The 9,433-nt window shown below is 33.9% G+C and overlaps 2 protein-coding genes across 2 annotated transcripts; one reads left to right on the plus strand and one right to left on the minus strand.

Annotated features, from left to right (window-relative positions):
• Nucleotides 1-1,131: 1,131 nt before the first annotated feature.
• On the plus strand, nt 1,132-1,963 carry LOC141398536 (C-type lectin 37Db-like). Its single transcript, XM_073975881.1, has 3 exons — nt 1,132-1,294; nt 1,360-1,433; nt 1,502-1,963. Exons 1-3 carry the CDS (start codon nt 1,192-1,194, stop codon nt 1,871-1,873), a joined length of 549 nt encoding a protein of 182 aa, XP_073831982.1. The 5' UTR covers nt 1,132-1,191; the 3' UTR covers nt 1,874-1,963.
• A 6,282-nt stretch (nt 1,964-8,245) lies between these two features.
• LOC141398367 (C-type lectin 37Db-like) lies at nt 8,246-8,587 on the minus strand. Its single transcript, XM_073975652.1, has one exon. It carries the CDS (start codon nt 8,585-8,587, stop codon nt 8,246-8,248), a length of 342 nt encoding a protein of 113 aa, XP_073831753.1.
• Between the last annotated feature and the right edge of the window lie 846 nt (nt 8,588-9,433).

Consider the following 9,433-nt stretch of genomic DNA (forward strand, 5'->3'; position numbering starts at 1 on the left):
TGATCAGCCCATTGTCCCCAACTGGGGACAGTCGTAAAAAACCTTACCTTTTAGACAAATTTTTCACTTTTTGTTTATTTCAAATATAACACGCTTCTCTACACGTAATCGAGATATTATACACCAAGAATTACTAACTTTAAATCACTTGGTATAATTAATAACAGTAAAACTTTTTTACCAAACACAACTGAACCGATATCGAGATTAAAAAACACTAAAAATAACACTTGTTTGGCTCTTGGGACCCCGTGTTCTTGTTTATAAATCACACGTAGCCTACAGCAGTCATATGTGTATTTACAATGAGAAAGATAACGGTATTACTTATAGTTGTCTCTCTTTAAACAGGTGTCCTCATATGGAGACAGAGGGCGGTAATGGGTTAGCATAAAATGTTGAAAATTTGTGGTGGGAGGATTGGGCCGATATGGACCATCTATTTTATTATAGCCGTGTGGCATTATTTAATTTCCTGGTGAAAATGGTTTTTGGATTTTCTGCAGCATATTTCATTAACAAGTAAAAGAGTTTTAAGTTCGACCAGGCCGAACCATGATACATACATATATGCAAGGTCAACATGGAATAATTAGTTTCCATTTGATGGAGAATTTTTTTACCCTAATGTCAAAATTCATAAAACTGGATGGGGAACGTTAACCGATATATATATATATATGGCCCATTTTCCAACTTGATCTAAGTTCAGACCAAAGACAAGTGTGTACAAAATTTCAGCGCTCTAGCTCAATTCGTTATCGGAGAATAGCGTAATTACAACAGACGGACGGACGGGCATGGCTACCTCCAATTAAGACTTTTGCGGTGATGAGTTACAAATGAAATGATAAACCTCTAACTTATGGCGGAGGTGTGTTTATACCCTCCATGAATTTGTTGGACCAGTGTTCTAAATATAAAACTGTAAATATGAAAAACGTCTTATTTTGTCATACTTTTAACTATGGGACGGATCCTGTGATAAATAACTATATAACTATAATTTATTTAAGAAAATGTTAAAAATAAATACCACAAATTAATATATTCAAATTAATATATTCAAAGCAAATTTCATCTCAACACAAAATCCCCCTTATTCTTCTCATCTTACCCACTTGACGAGGTTTGATTGATTGAAAGATTCAGTTGTGCCGTAGTATTCGACGAGATAAGATACAAACAAAAATGAGCTGCAATAGAACTTTAATGTTTTGCCTCTTGGGTTTCATGGCCTGCCATTTTGGGACTGGATCACGGACACCAAATATAACAGCTACCGTATTAGAGGGTAAGACACCGCTAATTGCTCGGCTCAATCAAAAAATAAGTATGATTTTCTTTTTATTGTGTCAGATTATCCCGATAACATGGAAGTATCGCCATTTACCAGAGTGGGCAAAAAACTATATCACATTGGCGAAAGCAAGGTATGTATCCTTGACATTAGAATGTTTACAGTGAAATTAGTAATTTTTATTCGCTACTTTTTACAAAGGTGAACTGGTTCAAAGCAAATGTGATTTGCCGAGGTATGGGCGGCGACTTGGCTTCTTTTGACAATGAACAAGAATTCAATGAACTTTCAGAGCACCTAAAAACAAATTATCCCACGGATAGATGGTTTTGGATATCAGGATCTGATTTGCATTCTGAAGGACAATTTTCTTATTACAGAACTGGTGAACCAATGAAATATGCTGCCTGGTCATCGGCGCAACCAGACAATGGCAGTGGCAAAGGTGAAAATTGTGTTCACTTGTGGTACAAAACTTCCACATACGAAATGAATGATTGGATGTGTACCCAAGACGCATTCTATATCTGTGAAGCCGACAAGCCTACTACGATTTTGGTTACTGTATTTTAGAAAAAACGATTCATGGACTGTTTCGAATTCAAATTCGTTTGATTTACTACCAAACTCCTGTTGTTGGAGAAAGTAATTTTATGCAAATGATGAAAGAATTACACACTTAAACAAAAAATAAAGAGATTTTCTAAACATAACCCTTAATAATGATTTTTTGGTTTTATTCGACCTTTATACTTATTTAAGAAATTATTGATTTAATTTTATTGACCTCGAGCTTGATTAAATCAATAATATCTAAAATAACCCTTAATATATTTTATGGGTGCGCATTTGAGATATTAGACATCATTAGAATGCCTGGGGAAATTCTTTTTTGAGCAATATTTCGGATTATCTCAATTTTGTTAATCATAAACTAAATGGTCATAGTTGGTACAATATATAACAGCTTTGAAGTGTTATCATGCGGTTCGGTATTTGATGGTGAACTAGAACAATGGACTGATTTGAAATACAATTTCATACAATTCATAATTTCAACAGCTGAATGGGACTTAACTGCCAAATGAGAATGAGAAGCAATGATGAATTTAAACTTTATTTAATATTCATGGCTCTAGTTAAAAAAGAGATAAATATGCTTAATCTAAGCTTTCAAAGCGATAAAATGGGCCCGGGAACAGCTTATAATAAATTGCACTCGAATTTTGAAACTGTCACGATAAAGCGGGCTACACACAGTTTTGCTCAAATAATCGGTTGCTTGATAGTGCGACCGTTCATTTTTGCCAGTCATCACGTAACCACAAAATATTTTACCACAGAAAACTATGGATCCAGGCTTTACTTTTGAAAAAAATTGAATACTTGTATGAGTCAACAATTATTAATGTTAAAAAGACCCGTGCCGAATATCGTAAACGCTTGTTAATACAAATCATTGGGTAAACCCAATTTTAGTTCTATAAGAACCTTTTTAGAAACAGTTGACAACACAAAAACCTCCATGGGTGTAAACTGAAAAGACATATTTGGAGATAATTTAAACACATTTTGGTGTAATATTTTTTATATAAAGATGCAGCAGCGTCAAATCCATTTCAAGAAATTACAAATAATGAATGTGTAGAAAGAGTTCTTTCTATTATTTACTTATTTTTGATTTTTACATACATACATATATAACAAAGCCTATAGCATGGTGACTGAAATACACTATACATAACACGTGGTCTGTTCCTTTACTTCTGAAAATGGTAAAACCGGCAAAAGTAGTAAAAGTTGAAAACTGCTCCCATATGAATTGTATTTTGTCTGAAGTAAAGGAACGCTTTTCGAGTAAAAAGTTGTAAAACTTTAAGATTTTTGAACGTAAAGGAACAGAGCAACGGTGAATTTAACTACGCCAACTAAATTACATAATGAAGTAACAATTATGAACTCTATTAAAAGTATTAGAATAAGTACTTTATGAATGTGAAACCAATTTAATTGAATTTCAGTGTACAAATTTCAATGAAGTATTATTTAGTACAAACTTTTTGTTGACGTTTTCAAATTTTTAAGTCACGTATGTAAAATAAAAAGCATGAAGTGAATTTCAATAGTAAAATAAAACTACTTTTTATTTACTTTTTTTGTAATTATTTGTTAAAAATGTTTGGGGATTTTTTGGGGAAATTCAATCAAATCTGGGGAATTTTAGAGAAGTTGGGGAAAGAGGCTGAAAAATACTGGCAACGCTATATATAAGTTATAAACTTTGAGAAAATTAGTACAAAATATTAATACATATTTATAAGTAGTAAAAAGGGTAAAAATTCTTGAATTATAAAATCATTTGCATGAACGAAAAATGTTAGTATCATGGTGTCATTATGATGTTTATTTGCGAAAGTCGGAGCACTAAAAATAGTAGTGTATCGCAGTCGAATATTAACATAGTTAATTAACACATAATTATGTAAATTAAATTCATGAATGTGTAATATTCATACATTTCTATAACGGCATTTCTATTATATGTTTTTTATACCCCCAGAATTTATGCTAACGTGGGTATATATACTTTCTTATGCTTTGTTTACATTTACGAAATCCACTTGATTTCAACTGCCAATTCCATTGTGTATACGTCAAATGAAAACTCATCTGAAATCCATTGGATTTCATTTGACGTTTAAGCAATGGAATTGACAGTTGAAATCGAGTGGATTTCGTAAATGTAAACAAAGCATTACGGACAAAATGTGCCTCATCGAAATAACAGTTTTAGACCCGAAGTATGTTTGGACGAAATGTGTTTTAAACAATTTGGAGTCGATTTAGCAATGTCCGTCCGTCTGTCTGTCTGGCTGGTCCGCACGATAACTCTCGAATGGAGCAACCGATTCGGTTCAAAATTTGGCTTTCGTAATATTTTGTCCAAACTTAGTTTAAGTTCGAAGATGGTCCACTCCTTCCGGTACCTCCCCCACAAAAGTTCGAAAATGTTCGGAAAATTTGTGCGCACGATAACTCTTGAAGGGAGTAACCGATTTGGCCCACTCTTTGTACATCGTGAAAGTTCTAGCAGACTTAGATGAAGTTTAAATATGGACTCAATCGGTCCACTCCTTCCACACAAAATTTCGGAAAAGTTCAGTTTAGGTCCTGCTCTCGAATCGCTTTGATTTTTGTTGCAGCAACTTGTATTCGTTGTCCCCCATACGACGGTAAAAGTTTCATAAGGGGCCTGAGAAAATAGCCTGAAAGGTGCAAAAAACCCTTATGACACCGTGTGTAGTGGTTGGAGCGCAAGATAAATCTCGAACGGATCTGCCAATTCGGTCCAAAATTTGACCTTCGTAATATTTTGTCCAAACATAGTTTAAGTTCAAAGATAAACCATGTCGGTCCACTCCTTCAGGTACCTCCCTCACAAAAATTCAAAAATCTTCGGAAAAAATATGCGCACGATAACTCTTGAAGGGAGTAACTGATGTAATCCAAACTTTGCACATCCTAATATATCTACCAGATATAGATAAGGTTCGAATATGGACTATATTTGTGCATTCCTTTGGGTACCTACCACACAATATTTCGGATAAGTTCACTTTAAGACCTGCTCTCGAATCACTTTGATTTTTGTTGAAGCGATTTGCATTCGCTACCAGAGGTCCGCAAAATGCCACTCGCTTTTAATGCATATTCGCGATTTCGTGCTTTTTTCATTGCTTGCTATTGCCATCTCTGTTTAATGCTATTGCTTGCTTTGCCTTTACTTTCATGAGTGTGTGCCAATTGCACACACACAACACACTACAAGAGCTCGTTGCCTTTTTTTTTGCACGCTGCCTTCGAAAAAGCAGGTTGCATTACAAAAAACAGTAGATGTTTCTGGTCAAATTTACATGTTAATAAACATAAAAAAAATTAATGTTGAGAGAATAAAAACAATTACTAGTTTAGTTTATCCTATTATTAAAGAAACTCAAAGAAAAAGCGAAATTTGGCAAATGTATTCATTTATTCAAACAGAAGATGGTACGATACTGTGTGGTGGTATGCAGTATTGTGCATACTGCATTTGCGAATCGTGTGAATACAAATGTAAAAGCAAGCAAGCATGCACTAAAGCAGTGAATCATTTTTTGGGGTGAATCTGCTTTTTGCACATTCATATTTTTTATATGCAAGGCACTGCACTATTCGCTTTTAGGAAAAGGCAATAGAGTGTGCCTTTTATATGCATTTTACGGACCTCTGTTCGCTACCTCCATTACGACGGTAAAAGATTTTTCAGGAGCAGGTCCATATTTCTTGGGAAAACATGCCGAAAGGTGTAAAAAGCCCTATGTCACCATATGTGGCTCTCGAACTGTTCTACAGACTTGGTGCAACATTTGGTCTTCGTCATATTTTATCCAAACTTAGTTTCATGGGGCAATACCAGTCCCCATCTTCCGGTACTTCTCCCCAATATTTAAAAAATGTCACTAAAATATTAGAACGATATCACTTGAATGGTGCAACCAATTTGGTCCAAACTTTGGATCTCCTAATATTTTGTCAGAATTTAGTTTAACTTCTAAAATGACCCATATCGGTCCTCCATAAGGGTACCGCCCCCACAAAAGTTCAATATTTGTGTTAATTCCTAATCCACATTTTTATCGGCAAGTTCAAATGTTCAAAAAGGGCCACAAAATTCTGAAGAGACCCTAAATACATTCAATCTGTCCGTAGATAAAAGTTTCAATTCACATTGGCTGAGGGTATATCTCTGTCGGCAATGCCGACTGACTCTTTTTTACTTGTTACTACTTATAAATATGTATTAATATTTTGTACTAATTTTCTCAAAGTTTATGACTTATATATAGCGTTGCCAGCATTTTTTAGCCTCTTTTCCCCAACTTCTCCAAAATGTTTCCCCAAAATTCCCCAGATTTTATTGAATTTCCCCAAAAAATCCCCAAACATTTTTTAAAAATAATTACAAACAAAGAATTAAAAGTAGTTTTATTTTACTATTGAAATTCACTTCATGCATTTTATTTTACATACGAGACATAAAAATTTGAAAACGTCAACAAAAAGTTTGTACTAAATAATACTTCATTCAAATTTGTACACTGAAATTCAATTAAATTGGTTTCACATTCATAAAGTACTTATTCTAATACTTTTAATAGAGTTCATAATTGTTAGTTCATTATGTCCTTTAGTTGGCGTAGTTAAATTCACCGTGTTATGTATAGTGTATTTCAGTCATTGGCCTATAGGCTTTGTTATACATGTAAAAATCTATCTACACATGCATTATTTGTAATTTCTTGAAATGGATTTGACGCTGCTGCATCTTTATATATAAAAAATATTACACCAAAATGTGTTTAAATTATCTCCAAATATGTCTTTTCAATTTACAAGGGTAATTTTATCCATTGTGATTCGTAAACACCCATGGAGGTTTTTGTGTTGTCAACTGTTTCTAAAAAGGTTCTTATAGAAGTCCTGTTCCTTTACGTGCCTGAGGTTACCAGTTTTTACCACTTTTTAACCGCAAAGCGCTCCCTTACTTTAAAAAGCATACAATTTATATGAGAACAGTTTACCACTTTTACCATTTTTTGCCACTGTTACCACTTTTAAGAGTAAAGGAACATACCAAGAACTAAAATTGGGTTTACCCAATAAATTGCAGCAACTATTGGGGGAAATTTGCATTTGTATTAACAAGCGTTTAAGATATTCGGCATGGGTCTTTTTAACATTAATAATTGTTCAATTTTTTTCAAAAGTAAAGCCTGGATCCATTACTTTCAGTGGTAAAATATTTTGTGGTTACGTGATGACTGGCAAAAATGAACGGCCACACTATCAAGCAACCGATTATTTGAGCAAAACTGTGTGTAGCCCGCTTTATCGTGACAGTTTCAAAATTCGAGTGCAATTTATTATAAGCTGTTCCCGGGCCCATTTTATCGCTTTGAAAACTTAGATTTAGCATATTTATCTCTTTTTTAACTAGAGCCATGAATGTTAAATAAAGTTTAATTTCATCATTGCTTCTCATTCTCATTTGGCAGTTAAGTCCCATTCAGCAGTTGAAATTATGAATTGTATGAAATTGTATTTCAATTCAATCCATTGTTCTAGTTCACCATCAAATGCCGAACCACATGATAACACTTCAAAGCTGTTATAAATTATAGGTGTGTTCGTTTACTCAACAATTTGTACAAATTTCTGCAAGTCCAGTAACTTCTTGTAATCGACTAAGGTCTTTTGCATTGTACTGTAGAGTAAACGAACAACATCCAGTAACAATTTGTACAAATTTTGAGTAAACGAACACACATTATGGGCCATTATTACATGTGTTCTTTTACTATCTGAAGGATTTGAAAATGCAAAATAAACTAATTTGGAGGCATAAAAATTAAATCTGTTCGGTAAATCCAAACTATTACAAAAGAAGACTTATAATAATGGGGGTATACCTACCAACTGTGACCATTTAGTATATGACGCATGTTATTTGTGCGTTACGCGAGCTCTACTATTTAAAAAAGTTCAGATAATCTGAAATAGTTGCTCAAAAAATAATTTCCCCAGGCATTCTAATGATGTCTAATATCTCAAATGCGCACAATAAAATATATTAAAAGTTATGTTTAGAAAATCTCTTTATATTTTGTTTAAGTGTGTAAATCTTTCATCATTTGCATAAAATTACTTGGATGACGGCCTGTTTCACGAAGACGATTCGAATACAAATTCGTTCGAACTACTACCAAACTTCCTTTTTTTTGAAAAATATTTGATTCATTTTTGTTTTCAATCAAACAAACATTTCTCCAACAACAGGAGTTTGGTAGTAAATCAAACGAATTTGAATTCAAATAGTCTTAGAAAACAGACCATGAATCGTTTTTTCTAAAATACAGTAACCATAATCGTAGTAGGCTTGTCGGCTTCACAGATATAGAATGCGTCTTGGCTACACATCCAATCATTCATTTCATATGTGGAATTTTTGTACCACAAGTGAACACAATCTTCACCTTCACCTTTGTTACTGCCATTGTCTGGTTGCGCCGATGACCAGGCAGCATATTTCATTGGTTCACCAGTTCTGTAATAATAAAATTGTCCTTCAGAATGCAAATCAGATCCTGATATCCAAAACCATCTATCCGTGGGATAATTTGTTTTTAGGTGCTCTAAAAGTTCATTGAATTCTTGTTCATTGTCAAAAGAAGCCAAGTCGCCGCCCATACCCCGGCAAATCACAGTTGCTTTGAACCAGTTCACCTTTGTAAAAAGTAGCGAATAAAAATTACTAATTTTACTGTAAACATTCTAATGTCAAGGATACATACCTTGCTTTCGCCAATGTGATATAGTTTTTGGCCCAGTCTGATAAATGGCGATACTTCCAAGTTATCGGGATAATCTGACACAATAAAAAGAAAATCATACTTATTTTTTGATTGAGCCGAGCAATTAGCGGTGTCTTACCCTCTAATACGGTAGCTGTTATATTTGGTGTCCGTGATCCAGTCCCAAAATGGCAGGCCATGAAACTCAAGAGGCAAAACATTAATGTCCTATTGAAGCTCATTTTTGTTTGTATCTTATCTCGTCGAATACTACGGCACAACTGAATCTTTCAGTCAATCAAACCTCGTCAAGTGGGTAAGATGAGAATAAGGGGTGTGAATAGGGATCCGATGCGTGGAAAGAAAACACTTCTTTCCCAGTTGAATGCTATACATTGACTGTTTATTAAAAGTAAAATTATTCTTAAGAACTAAATAGTAAAATATTACTTAACCTACTTAACTAGTGTGTAGAAAAGAGAAAGTGAGAGTGCACATATGTGTACGAACGCATCTGCCATACAATCTTATGGAGAGGTCGTAAAATACACTTATCTTACATGCGCATACATGTAGCAAGCAACCACATGGTTATTAGACTGCTCATAGATTGCCTGTACCAATCTATAGCATTTCCAGATTAAATGAAACCTTTTCCAAATTGAACGAAACCTTTTCCACATTAAATGAAACCTTTTCTTGATGAAATGAGACCTTTTCCAATTGAAATGAAACCTTTTCC

The sequence above is a fragment of the Musca autumnalis genome, unplaced genomic scaffold (genome assembly GCF_047663935.1).
Source record: "Musca autumnalis isolate F117 unplaced genomic scaffold, ASM4766393v1 scaffold_3, whole genome shotgun sequence".
Classification (NCBI taxonomy): domain Eukaryota; kingdom Metazoa; phylum Arthropoda; class Insecta; order Diptera; family Muscidae; genus Musca; species Musca autumnalis.

Excerpts from the sequence above, each read along its gene's own strand:
- LOC141398536 (XM_073975881.1), top strand. The coding sequence starts at position 1,192 with ATGAGCTGCAATAGAACTTTAATGTTTTGCCTCTTGGGTTTCATGGCC. Across the intron at positions 1,295-1,359 it reads AACAGCTACCGTATTAGAGG|ATTATCCCGATAACATGGAA; the intron begins GTAAGACACCGC and ends TTATTGTGTCAG. Across the intron at positions 1,434-1,501 it reads ATCACATTGGCGAAAGCAAG|GTGAACTGGTTCAAAGCAAA; the intron begins GTATGTATCCTT and ends CTTTTTACAAAG.
- LOC141398367 (XM_073975652.1), bottom strand. The coding sequence starts at position 8,587 with ATGGGCGGCGACTTGGCTTCTTTTGACAATGAACAAGAATTCAATGAA.